This window comes from Tyto alba, unplaced genomic scaffold, assembly GCF_018691265.1.
Source record: "Tyto alba isolate M040663 unplaced genomic scaffold, T.alba_DEE_v4.0 Super-Scaffold_2, whole genome shotgun sequence".
NCBI classification, from domain to species: Eukaryota; Metazoa; Chordata; class Aves; order Strigiformes; family Tytonidae; genus Tyto; species Tyto alba.
In genome coordinates this window covers 11,997,349-12,024,629 of record NW_024881282.1, presented here as the reverse complement: position 1 = coordinate 12,024,629, position 27,281 = coordinate 11,997,349, and the positions used below count along the sequence as shown (strand labels likewise).

Sequence of the window (27,281 nt, the reverse complement as noted above, 5' to 3'; positions counted from 1 at the left end):
AATAAAAATATTCAGAGCTCTGACTTAATCTCAGGAGGTCATTCTTGTTCAGAAACAGATGTAAGCATGAGCACAAGCACAACTCTGAACCTATGTTCCCTGTTTTTAATTTGGGCTAGACTCAGCATTTCCAAGAAAAATCTCTTTGTTCACAGTTAAGAATTTAAAATGTATATGCATGCTCTTCTGTAATTGCAAGCCTTTTTTTTTTTTTTTTTTGTTAATTTTGGTATCACTTTTCCATTTTAAATCCAACTTTGCCTTTAGGACAATTATTTTGATGTATTTCATGTAGTCCTGTTGTGCTTGCTTCAAATACATCCATCATGTTTAACACTGCACAAAGTTATCTGACAGCATTATGAATGCATGAGAATATATTCACAATCCAATAATCTATGCTTTCTATTTGCAATCATCTTTCTGCTTTTTGCTCATAAACAAGACGGCCAATTTCCAGTCATAGGCACTCTTGTGATCAGGATCTCAGAGACATATTATGCCACGACTTGGGCATTGCTAGTGTTCTGTTTCTTCCTGGACTGAGCTTCCCATCATCCAAAGTACCTAGAGCGTATTTTACACCAGTAGCAAATCTGAGGATGCAAATGCAAATTGTCTTCCACAATGCATACAATCAACCCATGGGCTGATTAATTTCAAAAGATGATTTAATGACTAGAGAGAAATGCAAGTTTCAAATTTTGGATCATCTTTTGATAGTTATTAAAATATTGAGTGCTACTGAACTAAAATCCAATTTTAAATGTTTGCAAAATTCAAATCTACGCAATTATAATTCCAAGGACTTAAAATCATTGAAGGCGTTACAAAAGTATTTACTCCTTTAGAGAAAGTTTTCCAGTTAAAGGGGCTTATAGCTTCAGGATACTTCCTGAACACACTAAGCACTTTATCGCCGGCAATGCCAAATCGCTGCAGCTCTCAGAGCACTCCTGAAAAACAGACTTTGTCTTATTCCTTTCAGATATTCTTTGGGGTGAGACTCACAGGAGTAGCTGCCACTGTGCCAAATTCAGGCATAAGTAATTAGCTTGAGATCATAAAACAAAACATTTGCAGAGTGCAGGGTAGACATAGATAACTGTGTGGTGCAGACGACACGCTGGAGGGCAGGGATGCCATTCAGAGTGACCCAGACAGGCTGGAGAGGTGGGCCCGGGCAAACCTCATGAAGTTCAACAAGGCCAAGTGCAAGGTCCTGCACATGGGTCAAGGCAATCCCAAGCACAAATACAGGCTGGGTGATGAGTGGATTGAGAGCAGCCCTGCGGAGAAGGACTTGAGGTTTCTGGTGGATGAAAAACTATGAGCCAGCAAAGTGCACACACAGCCCAGAAAGCCAACTGTGTCCCGGGCTGCATCAAGAGCAGTGTGGCCAGCAGGTCGAGGGGGGGGATTCTCCCCCTCTACTCTGCTCTCATGAGACCCCACCTGAAGTGCTGTGTCCAGCTCTGGGGCCCCCAACATAAGAAGGACATGGACCTGCTTGGGTGGGTCCAGAGGAGGCCACGAAGATGATCAGGGGGCTGGAGCACCTCCCCTGTGAGGCCAGGCTGAGAGAGTTGGGGTTATTCAGCCTGGAGAAGAGAAGGCTCTGAGGAGACCTTATAGTGGCCTCCCAGTGCTTAAAGGGGGCTACAGGAAAGATGGGGAGGGACTCTTTGTCAGGGGGTGTAGTGATAGGATGAGAGGTTATGGTTTTAAACTGAAAGAGGCTAGATATAGATTAGATATAAGGGAGAAATTTTTTACTGTGAGGGTGGTGAGGCGCTGGCCCAGGGTGCCCAGAGCAGCTGTGGCTGCCCCCTCCCTGGAAGGGTTCAAGGCCAGGTTGGACGGGGCTGGGAGCACCCTGGGCTGGGGGAAGGGGGCCCTGCCCATGGCGGGGGGGTTGGAACTAGATGATCTTTAAGGTCCCTTCCAATCAAAACCATTCTATGGTTCTGTGATATTCTGGCCTCAAGTATTTTTTTTAAACTGATCATAAAGAAGAAAATACAGCATTATATAGATCATAATTGTTAAACAGAGCTGGTTATAAGTGACACCTCAGTTATTCAAATAATGTCTTTTTTTACTGATTAGAAATAGGCTTTTATACTTGGATCCTGGTTTGTCTTTAGTTAAATACCACTTAAATCCATGTTAAATCATTGTGTTCTCATCAACAGATTTTAGATTGAGTCAGCTCTATGCTCTCTACAAATGTCTGTTTACACTCTTAAATACCATTTTATATGACTGTCAGAGAGCTGTGCAAGTGAGTTTAATCAGGCGAAACTCACTTCTTAAGAGTCACCAAACAAGCTTGAACAAATGGTACCCAGTATTTGGCAGAAAATTATTTCCATCAGTTTCCCCAACACAGAGTTCAATCACATCTAGAAAACCAGCAAAAAAAATGTTTCCCCTCTCTGGCACAAGTAAACAAGCAATCAGTTTAAGCTCTACTTCCAAAAGTTAAATGTGATGGTGATACAACATCAACCACCTGAAGCGGGGAAAAGTGAGGACTGCAGCACTTATCCCATCCTGACTGAGCAGGAAGTTTCAGAAATGCTGAAATTTCTCAGTACTATGCACCAAGCAGTACAGAAAATGAGTAAAGAGAGAGGTAAGTAATCACCTGTGCTGCAATGTGTTAACAGAAGCTTAGGGAAAAGAGCTTTGGGCCTTTTGTTGCTCAGTTGAAGACAACGATGAACAAGCATGAAAAAAGCTGCAGCTATAAATGTAGCTGTAGCACTACATGCTGAATATCAAAATAAACACAATCTCAATTTCATTTTGAAATTTAAGGGCGGGGGGGCGGAATCCAACCACATTCAAATTCTCCTTAGGTCAAGAGAAAGTTTGGTTTTTGGTTTTGTTTGAAATGACATTTTTCCAGCAGACGTCTTAACTTCAACAAATGAGCCTTTTCACATGGAAAATAACTCAGCACAGCCTCTCCTACAAAAATATTTTTCTCCTGGCACAACCAGGTTTCATTTCTAAACTCAGACGGTCTGACTACCTTGAGAACAATCAGCCACTTTATTGATTAAACAAACATGAAAAGAAATTCATTCTCTTTAAGAAGCAGTTCTCTACAGCTTTCGTAACAGAGAAAACGAAATTAAAAATAATGTCATTTTGTGCTTACTTTCTTCAATTTCATTGTGTGTCAATCTAAATAATTAATACAAATACAAAGTTACATCATTCTATGAATATTAAGAGGCTTAACAGCACAAAATTCCTTGAAATAAAATATGTAACTTAAAGGATCATGTAATTCTCTATTCCACTTACACCATAATCAAAAAGTTGCATTATTTCTTCTCCTTATAAAAAACAGAAGATAATGATCTTCCTTCCTCTCCCTCCATCCCAGTATTTTAAGGCATGGAATAAAGCACTTTTTTAAAATGTATCCAAAAAGACTTTTCTACTTAAAACACAAAATAACTTTGCTTAATTTTTACAGGTAGATTATATGTAACACCTGCAATATCTAGTGGAGTCTGGTACCTGATCTACAATCCAATTTCCTCAGGCAAACTTTTTATTCATCATTAAACTTCAGTTCTGCAAAGTGAATTACAAAAGCCAGTCCTTAGCTTATCACGGTACACTAAATAATAGCTGGTGGAGTGGATGAGCCAAAAAACAAAGTAGATTTATAGAGATTCTGTATTACTGACTTCAGCAGCTGTAGACCAGGGCTGAATTTCCTCCAGTCTAAAGAGGAAAGTGTACAACACTCACACAAGAACAATGAAACCAGAAAAGGCTTCTTTTCTCTCAACACAAATGCTCTACAATAATTATTACAGTTTTCATCATACAATTCTTGAAATACTCAGTGAATAACACAGCACAAATGTGATCACCTTGTTCAAACATGATGCTTTAATTATTGCATAGCTCTCTTCTGAATTTTATAAAACTCTAGTTTATCCAAGATTTCAACTGCTTTTGAGAGGCTGAGAAAAAAGTATTGGTTGAAATCTTTGGAAATTCCCATTTTCCTGTAGCTTGATCTTCTGCCTGTGACATTACTGATTACACTGAACTGTGTGCCTGGAAACTTTCAGAAAATGATCAAAAATTTAGGAGGACTGAAAAAAAAATGCACTAGTTCCAGCAGACCAATAGAAAGTAGTGCAATCTTAAGTATTAGTTCACCACTTGTAAGATCAGGGGTTTTTTACACATTTACAGGAACTGTGACAAAAACTGAAAAAAGTATAATTCCAAGGGAGACAGATTCTATTATCCTGACACTTAGCTATTACTGTTAATGCTGTACTTAAATTAGATTTTTTAAAGTTATCAAAACCAACTTTACAGGAGTAGTAACCAGTGGTAAAGAACCAGATGAGAATGCCAGGAAAAACGTGTTTGTGCTTTAAACAATCACTTAAGACACATTCAAGTGAAAATGCAGAGTTAGAGACCATTGCTACTATACTCCACATTGTGTTGACTGTCTTCTCTTCTTTCTCAGTAAAATTTCTACAACTCTGGTATTAACAACAAAAAGGTTCATAAAGTACTTTCAGCCATCCTTCCTTGTACAAAACCACAAGGGAATAAACATAGGAGCCAGAAAGATCTGATCTGGTAAATCTGTGCAAATTATTAATGAACATTATATTTTTTTCAATCATCTTTGGTTCCAAGCTTACCTCATCACAGGGAACATCTAATTTAAAACAAATCACAGCAGGCTGCCAGCTCATAAATCTTAAAAGCATCTACCTGACATCCCTTACTGCTCACGTCAAACCTAATTCTTTCCTAACCTATACATGACTCACAAATGTCAGTAAACTCACCTGTTCTGATGCCCATCTTTTATTTGCAACTGACTTTCTTCTTTCCCTACCTGTTCTGTGTCCATAATTTTATTCCCACTGAAGTCTCTGGGTAACTCCATGGATTATCCAGCTCCTTAAATAGGAGCTGGACAAATCCCTTAGTCATTTGTGCAGCACACTTGTGGGTTATCATTTTTTGTCACCAAACCTTAGATTTGCAAAGGGTAGAGAGGGCTCAGCTTCCTGAGGCTGTGTAACTACAACTGAAATTTCTTTCTGGATTTCACCAAGCAAGATTACATGTAACCAAAAAGCAGCCACACACTCACTATTATGAAGACTCCAGCAAAACAGCAGAGTCTGAAATGGAATAATTACCATAAATGCTCCTGGTAGGCACTGAGAGAAGGAAGTTTTATCTTAGGAACCTATTTATTGATTTAAAAACTGAGCTGGAAAACCCCCTGAAAACTAAAGGAAAAAAAGAGTAAATCTTTCCCTTTTCATATTCTTTCCTCACCCAATCTGTATTTTACCAACAGTCTAGATCTTATTCTCTACAGTCATTTTCTTTTTTAAAGGCAGTGATTTGGGACTTGGGTTTTGGGTTGTTTTTTTTTTTTGGTAATTATTATTTTACGAACAGCAAAGCGGCATTCTGAGTAGTCTGTCACCTGGCAGAACTTTTTAAAAACGTGTGCTGTAAACCAAAACAATTGCTACACAACACTATGATACTACAGAAATAAATGAGCCTTTCTGTATACATATTCAATATAGTAATAAAACCCCTGTAGTTCTGAGCCTTTCCCTGCTTTTTCCTATATGGCAGCAATTTTGCAGAGAAAAACATGCAGATTCATGTAAACATTTTCTAATTCCTGAAAAAATGAAGGGTGAAAATATTCCAACATTTTTTCTACAGTCCGTCTTTTCCAGTACTTAAAGTTCTTCTCCACCTTCATACAGGATAAAAGTGCCTATGGCTTTTAGTAGGCCATGGAAAAAATATTCTACATCATCTGAGCAGTTTGTTCCACTTGGATCCAGTCCCTTCTATACATTTTTTCCTAAATGGAATTACAATTTGGCTCAAAGTATTATTAGTTGGCTGATGCAATTTCAAACACTGATAAAAAGTGCTACTGTATCATTACATTCCTACGTTCAACACTTGCGGCTCAGAATTTGTCTGCAAATAGCTTTCACGCACATAACAATCACTGTTACATATATTCACTTTTGTCTTTGGAGTACAGAAAGCCAGCACTGATCATGTATCCTCCGTAAGCAGAAGAAAGTTTCATGGTCCAGGAAGCTGTCATAGCTGACAAAATTCGTTTCAGCTGTACAGCTGAAGAACTTGGCATCGGCATTTATGTCGAGCCATGCACAACTGTAAAGGTTTCAGACTTCTGCAAATTTAACTTTGCTCTTTAAGAATCATCTTGCCTGATGTTTCTTTGTGCTTTCATAATTGTGCACTTTAATGAAAACCTTCCTTTCGCAGGCTTTTGACAGCTTGTTTACGTGTACCTGTATGCTTCCCTCACTGATGGCAGCCTTCTGCATGCTACCTCAGCTAACCATCCCTGTGAGATCCAACCTTCCCGACGCCTGGACACAGTCCACTGCTGGCACAGGCCAGCCAGCCAAGCTTCACCCGCCAGGAACATCAGCTTTCAAACCAGCCGGCCAGATTTCGTACAGTCTTGATTTGATTTCCAGCTGCCCTCACGGCCTCGCAAACCTTGCAGAAATGCTCGTCCCAGAACGAGGTGACGTGGACCTCGTACTTCTTCCTCCAGGCAAAATACCTCCTGTAGCTCGGTTTGTTTTTATCGAGGAATTTCAGGTAGGTGGCCAGCAGCCGGGGGCTGGGGAAGTCGTTGACGTGGATGAAGGAGTCGGGGGGGATGAAGCGCTCGTAGTTGGCTCTGCGAGGTCCGAGGACAACGGGCACGGCGCTGGCTGCGAAGGCGTTTCTCCAGAGTTTCTCCGTGATGTAGTCGGTGTGCTGGGAGTTCTCAAAGGCCAGGTAGAACTTGTAGGCCGAGACGGTCTCCACCACCCCGCCCTCGGCCAGCGCCAGCCCTCGCGCCCCGTACACGTCGATGGCGAGGTGCTCCTTCAGCTGGCGGTAGTAGCGCACCCGGGCGTGCTCCTCGTTCCAGTTGCTGATGACCCAGGCCACCAGGCGCGTCTTGTGGGGGAAGACGAAGGGCCGGGGCGCCGGCGGGGCGTAGAGGTACCCGTAGGGCACGAAGACGTCCGAGTCCCGGCGGTAGGACATGGTCCAGTTGAAGAGGCCGGCCAGCCCGCGCAGGCCGGCGGAGTGCGAGGGCGACTCGAAGTTCATCCACACCCAGAGCTGCCGCGGCGGCCGCGGCGGGGGCCCGCGGGGCAGCCCCTCGGCGCCGTGCAGCGCCAGGTCGCGGTGGTGGAAGAGCACCGCCTGCGCCTCGCCGTAGCGGCTGCGGTCGGCGCTGAGGCGGCAGCCCGTGATGTTGTAGCGGCGGCGGCAGTCGGCCGTGCGCCGCGGGCGGCCGAAGGGCTCCCACCACAGCAGCACGGTCACCTCGCCGCCCACCCGCGCTCCCGCCGCGGTCCGCGACGCCGGCTCCGGCAGCCAGGCGTAGAGGGCGATGGCGGCGCCCAGCAGCCCGGACGCCAGCGCCCACCGCCGCCGGCGCCACCGCCGCGGGCAGCCGGGCCTCTCGGCGGGGCGGCGGCGCGGGGCCGGCTCCATCCAGGCCGGCCGCTGCCCGGGGCCGGGGCCGCCCAGCCCATGCTGCGGCCGGGGCCGCCGCCTCTCAGCCCCCACCCCCTGCCCCGGCGGCGGGGAGGCGCCGCTGCCGCCGCCCCTCCCGGACGCGCGGGACCGTGCTCCCCCGGCGGACAGCGCCCACCCGGCCCCGCGGCCGCCCGCCCACTGCCGCGACCCGCCCCCGGGCGCCGCCCTGGCCCGCCCGCGGGTAACCGCCGTCCCCGGGCTGCCGGCAGGGCTCCGGGGCCTCGTCCGCTGCGCCGTGCGGCTGCTGCCGCCGTGGCAGCCCCGGGGCTGGCTGCGGCGGCGAAGGGCAGCGCGTGGGCAGTGGTGGCAACGGCGGTCGCTGAGGTGGCCGCGGGCAGCGTGTGGGCAGTGGTGGCAACGGGGGTCGCTGAGGTGGCCGCGGGCATGTGCAGGCAGTGGCAGCCCTTTGCTCCCGGCTCACTCAGTTGCTCATCCCAGACTAGGAGCTGCAGAGGGAATTTGTGTCTCTGCACTCGGGAAGGACTCCCTGGCCAGAGCCTGGACCCCAGCACACAGAAGGGTTGTGGGGACAGCACACAGGGGGCTTTGGGGCACCCGCACGCCGTAAGCGCAGGTAGGAAGCATGGGGCAGAGGCCCACGGGCGGAGGAGAGCCCTGCCGTGCACGCCACAAAGGCCCACGGAGTCTCACGTCTCCCTTCCCTCATGCCCAGGAGCGAGCAGGACGGCTCCGCTCCTTCCCATGCGCTTTCTCGCTTCCTCTTTCTTCCCATCCGTGCCTGAACTGGAGTCACCGGTTCTAAACTCCAGCAAAATGGTTGACACCGGCAGAGCTATGGTTCATGTGCTGTATTCCAGGCCTTGCAGGGAAGTCCCTTGGAAAAATGCAGGGGATTTTCTTTTAAAACAGTTGCAATTTAGAGAGTGAAGTTGAGAGAAGGTTTGATTAAATCACTTATTTAGCAAAAATGAAATGACAGCAACCACAGTAGCTTTGAATTCCTGTTAAATTCAAACACTTTCAAGCACCTCTAAAAGGATTAACAATTTGGAAAACTAAAAATAAGAGGATTTTTTTTTTTTGTCCTTTTAAAACTTTCTTGGAACCACATGTATTTACAATAAAAATTTAAAATCTCTCAGCTGTTTAAAAACTACAGTCATAAAATCATAAATTCATAGCACGGTTTGGGTTGGAAGGGACCTTAAAGATCATCTTGTTCCAGTCCCCTGCCATGGGCAGGGACACCTTCCACTAGATCAGGGTGCTCTATCCAACCTGGCCTTGAGCACTTCAACGGTACAAAACCTTATGATCACCAGAAAATTACTTTTTCCAGCTCACAGAGCTGGTGTGTAGAAGTGTATCAGATAGGCTCAAAACTTTTTTCCTCAAGTCATTTGCTTCAGTGAACTAAGAGATCATTGATTCACACAGTTCAGAGACTGTTTGTACAGAACTGGAGAGTTTCCAGCTCTGACACTACATGTTTTCATATCCATCAGCTATAGAGCCAAGGTCCTGTCATGCAGATCTACTGAAGGCAGCAGTTACACCAGGCATAAATTCTCACTGACCATCTGGATTGCAGCATAGCTTTTACGTACAACATAGGTCAAGGCCCTGTAACTTGTCTCTTAGTAAAAAAAGTGATTTGAGCCTGTTTACCACCAAAAATAAAGAAGAGTTGTGTGTCAGGTTGGTGTAGGTTAGCATCTAGGTTGAAACTTATTAGTTGTATGTAAAAGTGCCTGCAGACTTCTGTTGTCCATGCTGGAAGCACTCATAAAATACAAGCAGTGATTATAGTCAGTATCTTACTGCCTCTGCTCCAACATAAAGCGTTGGTTGGAAAGGATCTCTAGGGATCACTAATCCATGCTCCCACTCAGAGGAGCACCACTGCTAGTACTAACCAAGGTGCTCACCTAGATGCTGGCTAGATTAGCAGCAAGGTGTTGAAAATATTCAAGGATAGAAACTCCACAACACCTCTGGCAGCCTGTCCCAGGGATGTGCCACCCCGGGAAAATAAATTTTTCCTAAAGTCCAGCCCTGAACCTCCTAATCTGTAATTTGTGACTGTTGTCCCTTGTTATAGCCAAAGACAGTCTGGCTCCATCATCTTCCTAACTTACCTTCAGATAGTTGCTGGCTCCCATTAAATCATCCCGTCACCTCCGCTTCACATGAATTAACAAGATCACCTCCTGCAAACACTCCTCGTAGCTTGTGTGCTGTAGGGTCTCTCATCATTCTGGTAGCCTTCCACTGGACCATGACCTCAACACACTTCTTGAACTGGGAGAATGGAAACTGGAGACAGTATTCCAGATGCTGCTTCCCCAGTGGGGGATAATCACTTTCCTCAACCTGCTGGACGTAATTCTGATGTCACCCAGCACATGGCTTGCTTTATGTCTGAGGAGAGCTCACATTCAGCTTGATATTCATGTAGCCCCAGTCCTTTCCCATATGGTTGTTTACCAGCCAACCAGTTCCCAGCCTGTACCAGTGCATGGGAGTTTTCTGCTCCATGTGCAGAATTTGCTCTTTCCTCTTGCTGAACTTCCCAAGGTTTCTGTTGGCTCACTTCAAGTTTCTCAAGGCCTCTCTGAATTGCAGTTCTACAAGCCGAGATGTCAACCTGCTTTCTAATATAGCATTGTCTGCAAAAGGGTGTGCTAGCCATTAGTACCAAAAAAAAAAAAAAATCTCTTAGTGCAATATAGGACCTATCTTGACAAATGACACTGATTTTAGTCACAGAATGGAAATCTGAGAAAATTATTTTACTGCAGTAGAAAACTGCAAACAAACATAGAAATACAATGCTAACAGGGAGTCAAATCATCTGAGAGCATGAGCTGTACCTAGAATCAATCCATAACATATCCAATACAATGAACACTACCTAAAATAGGCACAATCCCTAGGCTGCCCTAATTAAGGATTCAAAGTGATCCAAAAGCTCTAGTGTTAGTAATTTTATCCATTTCTACAGATAATGTGAGAAATTTGGGACCCATGAAAGTCAGCGGGAGAGCTCAATTGACTTCTGTGGAATTGTGATTCACTCAATAAATTTGATTATATCAGCTGCAATGGCAGTTCTTATTTTCCTTCAGGAACTTACATTTCAGCATTGATACATGACTTTGAATGAATCTTTGTCTAGTCAAGTTTTGATTTCCATTGCTTGAAGGTTTGATGCTAAGCCATTCCAATTCCAAAACCTAGCCAATTACATTGATAATGCCACACCTGATCCCTCAAATGATAAAATCAACAAAAATATTGGCATTAATTCAGGGTTTATGAAATGTTTCAGGACAATTCAACATGGAAGTCTTTATAAGCCAGGTAGTGACAAATTTGAAGGGGAAAAAAAAAAAAACAAAACACAAACTTTCCTTATGAAGATTAATAGCAAGAGTTGGCTAGTTACTTTTGATTTTTTGCAGTCCCACAGTAAAACTTCAGCATGACATTCAGCTGCACTGTAGTGGCGTCCATTTTAAGACTATTGTCGTATGGGAACAAATCTGTTGAATTATTTAGCATGAGATCAAAACAAGGCTCTCTACATTCATCAACTCACCTAGAGCTAAAGCTCTACACTGCACACTGAAGAAAACTTATTACTGAAATCCACAGTAAGTTTTGATGGTATATACAGCACAGAAATCCAGTATTATAACATTTCCTATTTGTCTTACTATGGCAATTAAGAGTTAGACCAATTCAGATGAGAGGACAGTAGCCTAAAATGTTTATATGAGTAATACTCTCACCATAAGTTCCTTTTCATGTTACACCTGCCTCTGTGGACACTAAATACATGTTTACATTTACACATTGTGAGAAGTCCACTAGTTCAAAAGTCCATAGAATTTGTAACCACAGTATGATGAAACCTATTTTCAAGGCATATTTTAGGGTAATTTAGGGTAATTTTTACAGATTCACATTTTAGGATAATTTTTACAAATTACAGATCCAATTGTTTTGCTATCACTGTGCGTTCTTCAAACTTTTCACAGCAGAAAGATAGCACAGAAATATATCTTAGTTAGATTTTCATCATAGTCACTACTGAAAGTAATGATAGGTGTGCCTTCATCTAAGAGTCTAGTAGCCTCCTGGAAATTTTGGTAAACTTATAAGCAAGACGTGATGTGCTGCTGTGGAGTGAGGGAACCAGGGAGTGACCTCACTGTCAGGACCAAGGTTAGAGGTCAGCTGTCCTCAAACCTGTGTGTAGGTGAGGAGTTTCTCTCTCCTTTTTAATATCTCATTTCTCTTCTAGAGAAATAATACCAGCCTGGCATTAATCCACACCAGCTCCAGTTTGCCCCATTTCTGCCGTAAGACATGGCGTGTCAGTGGCACAATAGTGATCAGGCACTCTGTATTGGTAGGGTTTTGTCAAGCAGTTTTGTTCACTCTGACTTGGGAAAAACTCCACAGACATCACTGAGAAGTACAACGTGATGTAGTGTTACCAGATTCCTGCAGACCTTCCAGAGGAAACACACCTGGTTTCATCTGCTTTGGAGGTAAACCATCCCAGGAGGGAGCTCTGTGGACTGAGGACCACACAGACTTCTTGGTACTTTATACACAAATAGGGGAACTGTGGTTTATCCGCTCTGGAAACCACAGTAAGCTCCACTGTTGCCAATAACCAGGAATTTAAAATAAAATGCTGGCCATTAATAATGAAGCTGTTGCAAAATGAAAAATATTTTGCTTATTTGAAGGTTAAATGTTTGCCGTTTCTAACAGCAGTAAATGTTTTTGCCTAGAGCTTCCCAGCTGGCTTCCTCTTCTACTCTGACTCACTCTGTTTTGTCACACTTTAGAAGTATTTAAGCCTAGACAACACTTTGAAGTTATTTGTCAACTGTCTTGCAAATACAGTGTAAAAGGTATTGCAATATGTCCTCGTATTTCCAGCCTCGGCTATCAAGCCAGACATTCTGTCAACAAGGGAAACCCTGTGGAGTTTTTTATTCTTCGAAAACGTGATCAGCTTCAAAGAGTAGCAGGATGCTATCTGGTACCAAAATGACACTAAGAATGACTTTGAAATCTCTTCTTCATAATCCCCATGGTTTCAATGCAAGAATGCAAGTTTTTGCCGAGTAAGGACCTAAATCCTGTATGAAAAAGAGTGATAAAAGTTCTGCTCTGTATAAATTGCACACTGTATATTTTAGTGTAAAGTTTAAATGCCTGTCATTTGATTACCTAGTGTTTCATAATCAGGATTATGATCTTTCTGCTTGGAAGTTTAAAATTCTGAAATATGACGACAGATAAAAGTTTCAGTTGAATGTTGATGCCCACCTCGTTGCATGAACAGCTTCTGGACAGACAACCCCATGCTACTGCACATGCAGCAAATGTGGTGTTAAAATATTCTGCCCAGCTACAGTTCCACTTGTGACTGTGAGCAGGGTTGGATTAAAACTACGTGAAGTCGACATTTCCAGGTCAAGGCACAGGCATGAAGAAACGTGCTGTATAAGCTGTGGATGGAGGATCCTGTCCCAGAACACTCTTCGACCTTCCACTGTAGCACACATCTTTGCTGTTCACCAGAGCCAAAAGCAGAGCAGAAAACTTTCCTACCAAAACAACATGATCCTCAGACACTTTGGCATGCATGCATGTACCAGCAAGCCAGAATTTGGCTCTGTGGATATCTGTTAGCTGTTACAATTAATTTCAATCTTCCTTGTTTTTTTGGTCACTGGACTGCAACTTAGTCAGCAACAGAGGCAGGACCAGTGATGTGCAAGCAGCTCTGATGCTCTCCTTTTACCCAGTGAGCGTCCCCCAGCCAGAGGGCAAGGGCTAGTGGTAGGGCTTTTCTTCAAACATACTTGAACCTGAAGCACAGAGGTGGCATTTCAGTCCAGGAGATAAGACTAGCTCTAGTTTGGAGTAAACCTCCTCAACCATATATAGTCTAGTTATGGGGGTCTCAATACCAATTGCTTTAATAACTTGACCCCCTCCTATTGTGCTTCATTGCTTGATAATGGAGATGTAGCCTTCGAAAGATGTCAGTGTTTGAACATGGTTATCAATATATGGAAGAAATGATAACATTTGTCTTCCAAAACAGTAATGTTTAGTTTGGAAATGAAATAATATTAAAAAACTAAGAGTAGCTGAACACTTACACAGTAAAAAGTCACTATGATAAAATGTGAGCACAGTCAATTTAAATTACCCAACACCCCATTTAATGAAATATTATAAATAGTAATATTAATAACATTACTATAATATTATGCAATGCTACTGTATTTAAACAAATTGCTTTATTTTATTCAAAAGAAAGATGAGACACATCATGAACATGAATATATCAGACTAGCTTGGGATTACCCTAGCCTCATGACTGAAATAAAATATTCAGTAAAAAAGATCTAAAAGATATTTCTATGTTGTACAAGGTTACACAAAAAGGAAGAGGGAGCAAAGGAGAAAATGAGATTCACAGATCTGCCTTTGTTGCAGCAAAACTGAGCTAGTGCAAGAGTCCAGGATAGACCCAGAAAGTCTTTTCATGTGAAAAAATTTAAAACAAGATAATAAAAAAAAAAATACTAAGAATGAGAAATCAACGGGAGGCAAGTAGAATAAAAATGAAGCAAGGAGCAAAAATGAGATGCAAAAGGCTTAATCAAAGCCACTATCTGAAAAAAAAACAGTGTTTTTCAAACATTATTGTGTGAGTCATGATCAAATTTGCATCTAAAAAGTGAGAATAATGTTTTCAAAAGCAGCTACTGCTCTAGTGCCTCAGGTGCAATTTTCAGTGCCAATAATTTTGTTCATTTAGAAGTCAAATGGAAATGCTCAAAAGAGTTGGCTTGGAGTCAGCTAAGAGGTTGGGTTTTTTCCCCTTCTCACTGGTACAAAAATAAAACCAAACATTTAGTGACAGAGAAGAGTTCCAGACAATCAAAAAACAAACATCCCATTTCATTCACAGATAATGGTAAAAAAATCAAAGGAAAACAAAGTCTATCTTTACAAAGTTGTCACTGAGACTCTCCCTTTTTAACAATATTCAGTGTGGTTTGGATACTTCATTGGGATCTGAAAGCCCCAGAACCAAATCCCATCTCCACCTCTTAGGATTACACCTTAAGAAAGATGTGAATTATCAGTCTGAGGTATAACTGGGAATAAGGAGTTCTTCAACTCTAATTTTAAATTATCCATCAGTCCTAGTTCATTTTTTTCACTGTACAAGACAATTGTCTCCTTTAAAAAGACAGCAACACTTGTTTGTCCCACAAATGTGCTGGAGGGATGTCTGGGAAGAATTTTAGCAATGAAAACTGTAAGTGCTAAGTATTATTAATTTGGAAAAGAATGTGCTACAAATATTCTAGAAATATGGCAAAGACTAATCATTAAGTTAGATTGTTAAACATGAAGACAGGAAATATCACGCCTACCTACCTGGTCCACCACCTCCTCACCTGATCATGGGTTGTCAACTCCCTCCCCTGTCACTCTTATTTAGAGTTCTTCTCCCCAGGTTGGTTAGGCAAATGATCACTACTATGTATTTCTCATGTTATCACAGGACTTAGGAAATGATCATGGATCCTTCCAGATATGGTACAAACATAGCTTTTGGCCTACTTGTTGAGGTGAATCTTATCTCATCCTAGCAGTTCTTAGTCCTCAAAGAGGGAACATCCCATAGTCATAGAAGCCAACTCCCCATATTCAACACCAGCTGTGCAAACAAAAGTTGACCTACAGGACCCATCCATTCCCCCAGCCCTACCCCCTCACCAGTAGGATTGAGGAAAAACCCCCCGATCACCTATGTCTTTGACTCTCCCTACGCCATTGTAGTCATGCTTGATACATTCCACGTCTCCCGTGGCAGTATTGTTGGTGTCCATGTGGAAGAGCAGCAGGGAGTAAAAGTCTGAGGTCCAGACAAGACTCAGCACACTCTCCACATCGTCCCAGATCTCAGCCCCCCAATAAACCTCCCCAGACAGCATGTTGCAGCAGCAAATGGGAGCTTCCATCTCCCGCAGCAGGGAGTCCCCAACTACTATTACTCTTCAGCTAATTCCTCCTGCACGGTTCAGGCTCAGCCAGCTCAGAGGCTTTGCTGCAGAGTGCTTCCAGGCCCTCATCTGCTACCGGAGTACCGAAGCTATTCTGTAGCTACAAATGTCAATCCTCCCTCTGGTACCCCCTCCAACCATCCATGATCTTTCAAAGCTATCTTTTGTTCTGGTTTTATGCAGTACCTAGAATGATCCACATTTGTTTCCTAAGTAGTGTGATAATATCAAATAAACTAATGATCACTTGGTACTACCTCACTGTAATAATGGCTAAGAGTGAGAATTTAGTGACAGGTTATTTCAGGTTCCATGCTGTCTCTATGGTGGTTTGACACTATCATAATTCTTACATATATAGAGAGGCTTATTTATGCTAGACTTTGATTAAATCAGGTTAGATACTGAACCCACAACTCTTATGAACTCCTCAGTTTAATGAATGGACTCAGCCTGAGACGCTTTAAGGCATCTTTTCAATTACATTACAGTCTTCTGCTGGAACTTAGAATCACTTTGCAACAGAGAAGCCTGTGAAAATGTCAAGTTTCAGAGTAGCACATTTTTGTCAGCAAGAGCATTTTTTTATCCTTGGATTTTGACATCTTCATCACTGGCTGAATTATGGATCAGATTTGGCTACTACAACATCTAATAAAAAAGAACTACAAGGATATGAATAAAACAACAGAGGAAATAGCTCCCTATCCAAGCAGAAGTTTCTTCAAAATCTTAGAAATACCAATCTACATTTCTAAAGGCAGCTAGTCATTTTGATGTTTGATTTGACACATCACAACAGGCTCGGGTCTTCACAGCACTGAAATTCAGCAATCTGTAAAAAAACAAGATCTGCCATAAGGATGGATGGGACACCACATAGTGAGCCCCCCAGACCACTAGTCACTTTTAGGGAAAGGCAGTAAATGGAAGAAGCAAAAATAAATGCATTAACTTCAGTAAATTCAGCAACATGGGTATATATTTTTTTTCTTTTTGTCTCTTCTACTTATTTGTCCTACGTATTTTTCCTTCACTTCTTTCAGTTTGTATCCCTGTGTTGCTGACCTGTGTTCTCCTCTCTCCAGTTCCCTTCAGTAATTCCCAACCTTCTGGTCTGCTTCTTCTTCTGTTTCTTCTTTCATTCCCCATGTCTGTGCTTCTTCCTTTTCCTTTCGGTGGTGTCTTTCCTTCTGGCACTAAACACAATAGGCTCATCTTCTCTCTTGAAACCCCTCTTCTTTTTTGTCCATTTCCATAGCCTGTACCTATTCCACCTCAATTAGTATACTACCACCTCATTTTTTCCTCAGGTCCTTACACTTAAGAGGGTGTGTGAATGGAAATAGTTTGGTGAGTATAGGAGCTGAAGACAGATCACTTCCAGTTTTTCTCCTGTCTTGTGTCTTTTCTGCCACCTCTTCTCTCATGATACATGCCCGTTTGCTGCAAAACAGGCAGTACAGCTAGTGAGGAGAGCATCACTTGTCTCTAGCAGCAGTCCCTGTGAATGAAAGTACATCTAAATTCCCAAAGGAAAAGGAACAGAGCCCATAAATTTTAGCACCTAAATAAATTTGAATAAGCTGGCATTTTAAAGCTGTTCCTTCCTCGGATCTTAATGAGAAAGAGAGGACGACAGGATCTTTCAAAACTGCATGCCTTCACTAGAAGCCTCGTGTACATGAGTTTTAAAATTATGCTAATATCTCCAAACTCTGAGAGCATTCTTTGGTTGTATTTTCTATGATGTGGCTAAAATTTTCTTAAGTACCTACCAGAAGTGACTGCAGCTAATACCTGGCATAGATTAGGCCTGATCTATAAACAAAATGTTCCTACAGGTACTCTCTGTAGAGCAAAATCAGTGTGGCAGAAGGGTGTACTGCTTAAAAATTTCTTATACTAACAATAACAATTCATGCTGCTGTTGTAACTAAGATGCTGCAATCTCCAGAGCTCACAAGATCAAGATAGGAAGAAAAGTGCTAGTCATGCAGCTAGCAGTATTTCCAGACGGCTAGCTCCCAGGAACGTGGGAAGGAGTATCATTTAATGGCAAAATATGCTGAGTTCATATATTCTGCAAGCTCATGGCACTAACAGTATTCCTCTTAAAAAGCTAATGAGCTGTTTCCTTAGGGTTGGAAGCTTTCACCTTCTACTACAAAGTTAATACACTATCCTGAAAGAGAGAAGGTGGGCACATTAAGACTATCCTAAAATCCACCAGCTCATACAGAACAGGTCTGCTCCACAAAAGCCACACTCCGCTGACTGTAAAGAAACACCTGCCCCAGAGCACCAGTTGACTATTACAGGCAAATGTTAAAATGCCTGAAATGATACCTAGATCAGCCTCTTTTCAGGAGGTGTGTTGGAAGGAGGTCTTTTCCAAACATTTTAATTGGTTAAGGTTGGATGTTAAGAAAGGCAAATAAGGTTCATTATCTACATGAAACCAACACTCACCACTCATCAGTAGGAAACAAGTGATTATTCCACACATTTACAAAAGGTTACAGATTATGAAATAAGGTGATTCAACACAGCAGTCCTAAACAGGTTTCTTACACAAAGTTTTCAAGTCTGTTGGCTACTTACTAAAGGAAGAGGTGGGTTAGCTCTGCAAAAAGATGCCTGGTGGTCATTACGATAGGACCATACAGGTAACTTGATGAAAAAATATAATTGCACAAAACAGACCTGCAGTCCTGTGAGATGTCTATGAATTATAAATTATCCTGAAATTTTAAAATTAGGTGTTACTGTGAAAAGTTCTTATTATCAACTCTTACTTTTCATTCCTGTATGCCTTGAGTAGAGCTGAGGTTGTAAAAGTAAACTGTTTCTGTTCTGTGACACTGGTGCCAGGCTTCCAAAGGAGAAATTCTTTTTCACACTCCAAATTCCTTCCAGAGCCACTGTTAATAATTTTTCAAAATAATACCGTTATAACTAATTACTTCAACTTGTTCTAGAATTAATGTAACATTTAAAACAGTCCCTTTGGTTATAAAGTAATTAGAAATAGCTAAGCAGAACACTATAATCTTCCTCCACAGTTAATGAAAAGAGACTGACATCTTTAGAGAGCAATTCAGATTGCTAAAGGTATACTACACGCTCTACTGTCTGTACAACAGCTTAGGACTGCTAGCAGGATGCAGCTGATCTATAATGTGTACGAAACAGCAGTAAAACCATCGATGCATCCAGCATGATTTATTGGTCATACTGGAATACCAAATACCCTCATAAAAAGATAGCAGAACAAAAAAACCCCCAGTATCTCCCACCTCCCCAAAACAAAACACAAAACAGAAGAAAAACAAACCAAACCAGAACAAAGCCAACACTGCCAAAACAAAACAAAAAAGCTAATTTATTTTGTGGAAAGGCTACAATTTACTAACAATCTAATTTATGTAAAACAATAAACTTACTAATCATCTAAACTGTGGAAATCAGTAACCACCCAACCTGACAATTTTTTCTCAGGGCCTAGGCCACTTACAGAGCATCTGTAATTCTCCAGATGTACAGAGATGAAAAAGGAACTAGGTACTTCCTGATTAAACTGTACACCAACATCTATTTGACCTTATTATACGTAGCGTCGCTATGCTATGCATATAACATATGCTACACATGGTATTTATAAACTGAGTTTGTTATATATTCATAATTTACATTAACCGATATTTTTGTGGTGTTTCTATATTATCTTTAGTAGTTTAAACCTTTGTAACGTGCATTTCATTGGGGGATTCCCCAGAAATCATGAGAATATATATGGTAGCATCCATTTATACAATCAAACTGAAATATTCTAGACAATTTTGATCCTTTGGCAGAATATGCAGTGAAATGTAGTTGTGTTCACCTCTCAGTAACATTAGACACATAAAGCAACTTGAGCAGACCAATGTTAACATCTGCAATTCAGCTACTTGTCCACAACCCCTTTACAGTCAATGGGAAAATAACGGGCAGTTTTAGAGCATGACACATGCAATGGTACCTAAGACAAGTCAGAAGAATTACATTTTCAAAATGCCTTTTTCTCTCTATTTACTATAAACAGAGCCTATGTAAGTCATTCATTTGCAGGTGTGTGCTGTAATTGCCCAAGGAGCCTAATCACAGTAATGGAGTTGCAGGTTCAAATGGTCTTTACATCTGAAAGGATATTGATTACATCACCTAACTTATGCACCTTTTGTCTGTGAATCCAACTGTTTTAAATTAATTTTGAGTGAATTTAGACATGGGTCTCAATCCTACATAAGAGAAAACTGACTTTTTAAAAAATTTTCCAAATTTGAAAACAGAGGCAAAAATGCCCTTACTATATTTGTGGAAGATGTAATAATTGGGATATAGACTGGTGGGCTTATTTCAACAAAATACAGCTTAATATAACCAAGAAATAGCTTTACTCTACAGAAAAGAATGTAGGGCTACAGAATATGTACTGCGGAGCAAAAGCATCATGGATTTAGGAGTAACAGTCGACAAACAGTTCAAGGTCCTAGTGCTAATGTTAGCACTAAAATAAGTAGATAATTCTCCCTCCCTGGAGGCTACTAGTGATACACCTCTTTCACCTCTTTCAACACCAACTTCAGTTTTGAACAGCAGAAGGGGACAAAGTATAACTACTGCAGTTCTTTCAAATAAAAAGGTAAGAAAACCTCCCTATTGCATGGCATTTATTTCTGTTTTATTAAACTGATAGATCATATGGAATTATCCGTGTTCTCTATACTCCTGTAATTTTAGACTAAAAAAAAAAAAAAGGTAATAAAGACTATATGCAATTATTCTGTTTCTAAATGTTCACCAGGCTATTACATAAGTTATGGGCTCCTTTTTTTAAATAATAACTTTGCCACAGTTCCTCAAAACAATTTCTATTTCATTTGTCCTGACAAACACTTGCCATTTGCTGATGAGGATTACCTGCAGCTGGATGTTTAACCTGGCATGCTTCTTTCTGAAAATAAAGCTCTTCTTCAAGTATTTCTTTAACTCTCCTAGATGGCTCGACATAAACAAATTTCTTCCCTGTTAGTAAGGCATATTACAAAAGAACCAGTTAGTTTAAATCCCCTAAATGCTAATGTGCTTTGCCAAATGTAATGTAGATTCAGAGAATCATAGACTGGTTTGGGTTGGAACAAACATTAAAGACCATCCAGTTCCAACCTCCCTGCCCATGGCAGGGCCACCTTCCCCCAGCCCAGGGTGCTCCCAGCCCCGTCCAACCTGGCCTTGAACCCTTCCAGGGAGGGGGCAGCCCTGTGCCAACACCTCACCACCCTCATTGTGAAGAATTTCTTCCTTATATCTAATCTAAATCTACCCTTTTTCAACTTAAAGGCATTACCCCTTGTCCAGTCACTACATGCCCTCATAAAAAGTCCTTCCTTACTTTTCTTGTGGGCCCCCTTTGTAATTTTTTGCAGCTCTACATCTGTTTTAACATATAAGACAAATCATTTACAAATATACGCTAGTGTCCACCCAGGGCCTGCTCCCCAACGTGGAGCAATTCCTGATGACAGGACCATGGTGGGTAAGTTTAAAAAGGGAGTGCTGGGGGGCTGCGGCACAGTGAGGTGGCTGAGGCCAAGGCCACCCCAGGGCACTTGACGTGACACGGCCAGTGCCTCCCAAGGCAGGGCCCAGCATGGAGATCTCCAAGGAGATGTCCTCGCTGAAGGAGATCTCCAAGGAGCTGAAGAGGGAGTAGTGCACCTCATGGCGGCAGGTGAGTCCCTGCCTGCCAGGGTGGGGTGCGCAGTGCCGGGGTGGGGGGGGGAGGCAAGTGGCCACCGAGCAAGGTGGCCGCGGGGGATCAGCGGGGAGCTGCGGGGGGAAAGGCTCGGCTCCCTCGAAGGGACGCGCCGGGGGTGTCCGGCGTGGGGAAGGGGCACGGAGGCCGATAAAGTGGAAAGGAGGTAAGGCGGGCCCCGCTGCCGGGCCGCGGGTCCGCCGCGCTCACAGGGCTGCCCGCCTCCCGCCGCCTCGCCGCGGCCATCGCTGCCCGCCTCCTCGGCCGCCACAGCCGGCTGCTCTCCGGTCGCCGCCCTCATGGCCGCCGCCCTGCCCGGGCAGGGAGGAGCCGGGCGGGCCGGTTGCCACAGGAACGGAGGCGGGCGGGGCCGGTCCGGCTCTGCCCCGCCGCCGGGAGAGGGACGGCGCGGCGGAGCGGCGAGGGAAAGCCGGGCGTGCTGCCCTGCCCGCTGTCCGCCCGCCACGTTGGGGCCGCGGGTTGTGGAGGGAGGGCGCTGGCCTCCTCCCGCGGCCTTGTGCCGGGGGGAGCTGAGCGGGGCCGCCATTTCCTGTCACGGCTGAGGTGTGTCACCCCTTCCCCGGGCCGGGGTTAACAACGGGGGCACCTCCGCGGCGGGATGTGGCCAGTCGCCATCCCCAGGGAGCAGCAGGCTGTGGTCCCCTCATGCCTGGTTGGGGCTCAGGGTGGGTGACAGCCCTAGGTATCATTAACGGTTCTGCTCTAGGTATCAACGGCTCCTCGATTGCATCCGTCAGCGTTACTGCGCTTGGCAGCAGGCACATGTATCACAAACGTTTTGTACCTCTGTGGGGCGTTGCCACTGGCCTTCCTTATGAGAGGAGGCCTTGTCATCCTAACCTGAGGCAATGGCAGACTGATGGAAAAAAAACCCAGAAGAGTCCAGTTTAACTGGATGGATGACGTAGATCTACTAATAGCAGTTTGGTTTTAATAACACCATAAAATGAGGCATTTGAGGCACTTTATAGGACTGAAGTAGCCTTGACTCTCCTTGTTTTGCCACTGACACAAGTTTTGAGAAAGAGCATCTGGCTGTCACAACAGTCATTGATAATGCTGCCAGCGGACACACAGGGAAGCTGTCCAGTTCACCTGGCCGGAAGCTTTGCCCCGTGAAAGCTTTAGCTTCCTTGAAATCAAGGCTTTGCATACAGTAGTGAGAGTTTATAAGATACAAACCGAGTTTAGTTACACAAATGCATGATGTAATCCACTTCTGTATTTTGACTTGATGCATTTCAAGGTGTATTCATCTTCCACAGATGTCATGAAACCAAACTTTCAAAATAAGCATTAAAAATCATCTTGTACCATTCATAGTTCAGAGGCAGTTCTCTTCTAAGAGTGCTGAACAGGGTTTCTAGAAACACGGGTGACAGAGATGCCCTCCACAGTTACTTAATCAGAGCACCAAATGTGGGCCAACATACTCCAACCCTGCTGCTCCTACAAAACGTTCTTCATCTCTGTTACTGGTGTCTGGAAGGAGCTTGGCATCACTCAGTAAGGCATCTGCACAGGACAACAAAGTGTTTTGTTACAGCTCTCATACTGAGTGACAGTACTTCAGGTCTCGCATTCAATTTTCACTTCAATTTGATTAACAGAGAAGCAATTTTCTCCTGATTTATAGATGGCAAAGTTGAAGCTCAAAATTATGCAGCATTCCATTACCATGGAAGAATATTTAGTGTACTATTTCCTATGCAGTACAGATCATATGCTGGGCTGACAGCATTGCTGAAGTTCTACCAGTATCCTTCTAAACCACTATTGATCAAAAAAGATCTACCTGCTAGGAGTAATTTTTTTGAGATGTACTGTACACTGTACTGGTACTTAGAAACCCTCACTCATTAACTACTCACATTTCATAGTGACTTTTGTCTGCAACTTATGAACCATGTGTTTCCACCCCCAAGGTGGGAGAAACAGATGGGAAGTACACTTTACTGGCCCTCTCACAGATAGGTAAATAATACAGAGATGTTGATTCTCCAAAAGTAGTTGAAAGATTGAGATGCAGACTGATACAGCTGATATGAACGGTAATACAGGTAAATTAAACTCTGAAATCAACTCTAAAAGTCATAGTTTTTCACTTGCTAGCAGAAGGGTGAACTGTCAAACAGAAACAGCAAATTATGTCTCTTGTGAAAATTTATAGAATTAATTAACATTGTTCTGCTAAGTTAAACCAAAGAGTACTCAGTGCTAAGATGTGCTTAGTGCCTCAGATGAAGGTTCCCAATTCTTCACTGAAAACCAGTGAGATTCTAGCTGCCATGAATGCAGAGAGAAGCTGCCACTCAAGCATGTTAAAGACCTCAAAATTTTAAGAAACCAACCAACCATTCCACCCCCACCACCTTGAGTTTGATAAAACGACAGCAACCAAACCTCTGACAGAACTTTTAAGAAGCTCAACTCGGACATGAATGCCAAGGATTAGTAATATAAGCTATCACAAATTAAAAAGGTGTCAAATAAGAAAATAAATTAACGGTCTGGGAATTAAGGAATTTTGAGGAAAAATGCCACCAAATTTTTTAAACTATGCTGATGTCCTAATATTAGAGTTGGAATGACGAATTCCCTTTGGGGTTTCGGAAGTGGAAGAGAAACACTGTGAGCATGTCCTGTACTAAATTAGCTGTAACTAAATCAGATGCAACAGTATGTTGGTTGTGTACCCTCAGACAGTTGAAGTTTACTTGTTGTAACTAATACCCATGACCTTAAAACTTTATTCCTCAACTTAATTTGCAAGGGAAACGTAAACAGGATCTTCACAGAAAGTCACTTCCTTGAAAAGTACCAGGAAAAAAAATAAAGCAAAACTACTTTATCATCCTGTAACACTTTTGGTTTATGAACAGGCAATTGCATTGATAATTGAGAGCTTTCAATTATAAAAATATGACAACAAAATACTTTGGGTTAAATATTTTATTTTATAGTAAGCCTTACAGGAGGATCACTAAGCATTTTGTGTATCACCCAAATAAGTTACATTAATTCTGAGCTTTCATGCACTTGTAAAAAAGTTAAATTTCTCAAAAAACAATTTTCAAGTGAGCTGTAATAAACTCTGCATGACCAAGCCAGAATTCTTCCACATCAAGTAAGTATTCCAGTTTTCCCTCCTGCTTTGACAGTACAGACCAATTTAAAAAGCCCCACCAAATTTGCACTAATTAAATGGAGACTCGCTGAAATTACTGAGACTGAGTAACAGTAGTAACGCTTCGGAAGTATAAGCGACACCACTGAGCTGAGTTACAAGAAGTGACATTTTGCCTGAGAATACTAGAAGTATCTTAAATGAAAAGCCCTGTTGCAAAGGGACAGACCACCACTGACAAGCATGCAGAACACAAATGGGAGACAGCAAACCTCACATTCACAAGCTTAACCACAACTTTTAAGGGGACACAGCATTTATGCAGTCTTCTACTATTTCAAAAAGGTAGTGATATATATCAGTCCTCCTAGCAATGTCAAGGGCAGTTTCATCCAAGTTGTTTTTCAGGTCTGGTTTCACGTAGCGATTCATCAGCAAGAGTTCAAGTGTTTCTCTACTGTTTTTGTTTCCTGCAGCAATATGCAATGGTGTCAGCAAACCATTTGTCTGCGCATTGATGTCTGCGCCCTGCTGAAGTAAGAACGCGGCCACTTTTGTATTGTTCCACTTGCAGGCGCTGTGCAGAGGCGTCCAGCCGTCCACTGTCTGCGCATGAACGTCTGCCCCCTGGGCAACCAATTCATGTGCAATGTCCAAGTGCCCGCTGTAGGCAGCTCGATGGAGAGGAGTGTACTGATCTTCATCATGAGCATTAACTGGAGCCAGCTTTTCAGAAAGGAGCCTCTTCACGGTACTCAGCTATTTAAAGAACACAGTTATTTAATACGAAACTCTGCCAACAAGATGCATGGCTTTCACTTAAGTTTTATGGAAAAGCCATTTCTGTCAGTCTCAAAAAGGCTTAAGTGCAACAAGAAATTTAAAAATGAAACCAGTTATTATTACTGAGGTGGGGAGTTTGTGGTTTTTTTTTTTTTTTTTTTTTTTTTTTTTTTTTGTTTTTTGTTTTTTGTTTTTTTTTTTTTGTTGTTGTTTGTTTGTTTGGGGTTTTTTTTTTTTTTGGTTGGTTTGAGTGGGGTATTTGTTTTTAGAGATACAACATGAACATTAGTCGCATGCCTTAGAACCTTTACCTTAACACCTTCTCCCTGTGAAGTCGTAAGTACCTCCACACAACTGTAGATGGAGCTGGTGTGTATAAGAAGGGCAACTAATGAAAATAAATATACACAAGCGTGTATTAAACTACGTAACAGGAATCTTGGTTGTCTCTCCCTCACTTCCAAGATAAAAACGCTTTTTTTCCATAGAAAAATAGGAAAACAGTCACTCATTATCTGCATATGGAGCTTCTGAGAAAACATTTCAGATATGCCCTCTCCACCTCAGTGAAAAGGCTTACTTGCCATGAAGAAAGAGCCTGGCATGCTTTCAGTTTATAGAAGTTTAAAGTAAGAGCACTCTCCTTAGCTTTGAACTACAACCAAAGCTTTTGTTCTGAAAGCTAATGGATCCAGAGATAATTTAGTGTGTATGGGCTACAAAGACAGATGTTTCACATAGAGTGGCTTGCAAAATCAGATTGTAATAGTTCAGAGAGATAAAGCATAGGTAAATTTTTGTTTGTAGGTGAAACTGTAGATTCTCCTCAAAGTAACATTCTTGCCAGTGATAGCTGTGAAGAGGATAAATGCCTTACCCGATTGTTCTCAGCTGCCCAGAGTAGCAATTTCTCTGGATTTTTTTCCATTTTTTTTTCTTGCATTTCATACCATTCCTCACTTCTTTCTTGTTCGTCATCATCATCATCAGACTGTCCTGACCAACAGCTCTGAGTTCCTACAGGAATCAAATGCCTGTGTGTTTCCAGCAGTTCAAGTTGGTTAAAATTCTCTGTAAAGTCTTCGAACTGCTCGCTATCATCATCATCTTCACTGATTTGTTTGTCTTTACTCATTGTCAGTTAGCATCTGTAAGTAGCAGACATACAAGATTTGTAACTTTTACTGCTACCCATACCCCCACCGATCAGTAAAAACGTCTGATGGGTGATGCAGACGTCAGCAACACCACGAACAGCAAACCCCAACAGCAACCTCAATGCTTCTTCACTAACTGGGGCTTTGCCAGCGCTGCCGGAGCCCCCGGCGAGCACCCAAGCCATCCCCGCCTGCAAACGGCGTCACCGGCAGGCGCGCCGCGCCGCAGCGAGCGGGCGTTCTGCGGAGCGCCCTCGAAACACGACGGGGTTTATAAACAATCGGAGAAAAGCCTAGACCTCAGAACAGCGCTTCTGGCCACCCCCCATCATCTTCTTCCTCCTCCTCCTCCCACCCCCCGCGCGGCGCCAGCACCGCCCGACGCTCCCCTTTCCCCTCACGCCCCGGGCCAGGGCAGGGCCGAGCGGAGCCAGGCCCAGCCCGCGAACATCAGCCTCGCTGCCCTCCGCGGGGGCCCCGCCGCCCCGGGAAGGCCTCAGAGCCCGGCGGGAGCCGGAGCCGGAGCCGGAGCCCGGCCCCCCCCCCCATCGGACGCACCTGCGGCCCCGCCGACGCGGCGCTGCGGGGAGCGTGACCACCCGCCGGCGAGACGCTCACCCGTCAAGCGGATGTGACGTCAACCAGCCACCCGCCCGGCGCCGGCCCTCGGGCTGAGCCCGCGCGCTTTGAGC

The 27,281-nt window shown here is 43.2% G+C and overlaps 3 protein-coding genes across 3 annotated transcripts; all 3 read right to left on the bottom strand.

Annotated features, from left to right (window-relative positions):
• Positions 1–3,037: 3,037 nt before the first annotated feature.
• Positions 3,038–7,578, bottom strand: FUT4 (fucosyltransferase 4). The gene has a single exon (XM_032991162.2). The coding sequence runs from the start codon at positions 7,576–7,578 to the stop codon at positions 6,505–6,507; it is 1,074 nt and encodes a 357-aa protein (XP_032847053.2). The 3' UTR covers positions 3,038–6,504.
• A 9,536-nt stretch (positions 7,579–17,114) lies between these two features.
• On the bottom strand, positions 17,115–21,802 carry CUNH11orf97 (chromosome unknown C11orf97 homolog). Its single transcript, XM_042792805.1, has 4 exons — positions 21,712–21,802; positions 20,667–20,771; positions 18,500–18,625; positions 17,115–17,147 (listed from the first exon to the last, which is right to left on the bottom strand). Exons 1-4 carry the CDS (start codon positions 21,800–21,802, stop codon positions 17,128–17,130), a joined length of 342 nt encoding a protein of 113 aa, XP_042648739.1. The 3' UTR covers positions 17,115–17,127.
• Positions 21,803–24,459: 2,657 nt separating this feature from the next.
• On the bottom strand, positions 24,460–27,267 carry ANKRD49 (ankyrin repeat domain 49). The gene is made up of 3 exons (XM_032990874.2): positions 27,148–27,267; positions 26,310–26,580; positions 24,460–25,408 (listed from the first exon to the last, which is right to left on the bottom strand). Exons 2-3 carry the CDS (start codon positions 26,565–26,567, stop codon positions 24,950–24,952), a joined length of 717 nt encoding a protein of 238 aa, XP_032846765.1. The 5' UTR covers positions 26,568–26,580; positions 27,148–27,267; the 3' UTR covers positions 24,460–24,949.
• Positions 27,268–27,281: the final 14 nt, after the last annotated feature.

Bases quoted from the DNA above. Each gene is read 5' to 3' on its own strand.
- FUT4 (XM_032991162.2), bottom strand. From the start codon at position 7,578: ATGGAGCCGGCCCCGCGCCGCCGCCCCGCCGAGAGGCCCGGCTGCCCG.
- CUNH11orf97 (XM_042792805.1), bottom strand. From the start codon at position 21,802: ATGAGGGCGGCGACCGGAGAGCAGCCGGCTGTGGCGGCCGAGGAGGCG. The intron at 20,772-21,711 runs GTGAGCGCGGCG...CCTTACTAACAG, and splicing joins GGCGGGAGGCGGGCAGCCCT to GGAAGAAATTTGTTTATGTC. The intron at 17,148-18,499 runs GTAAGAGTTGAT...CCTGTTTTGCAG, and splicing joins AAGGCATACAGGAATGAAAA to CAAACGGGCATGTATCATGA.
- ANKRD49 (XM_032990874.2), bottom strand. From the start codon at position 26,567: ATGAGTAAAGACAAACAAATCAGTGAAGATGATGATGATAGCGAGCAG. The intron at 25,409-26,309 runs GTAAGGCATTTA...TTCTTTAAATAG, and splicing joins GGGCAGCTGAGAACAATCGG to CTGAGTACCGTGAAGAGGCT.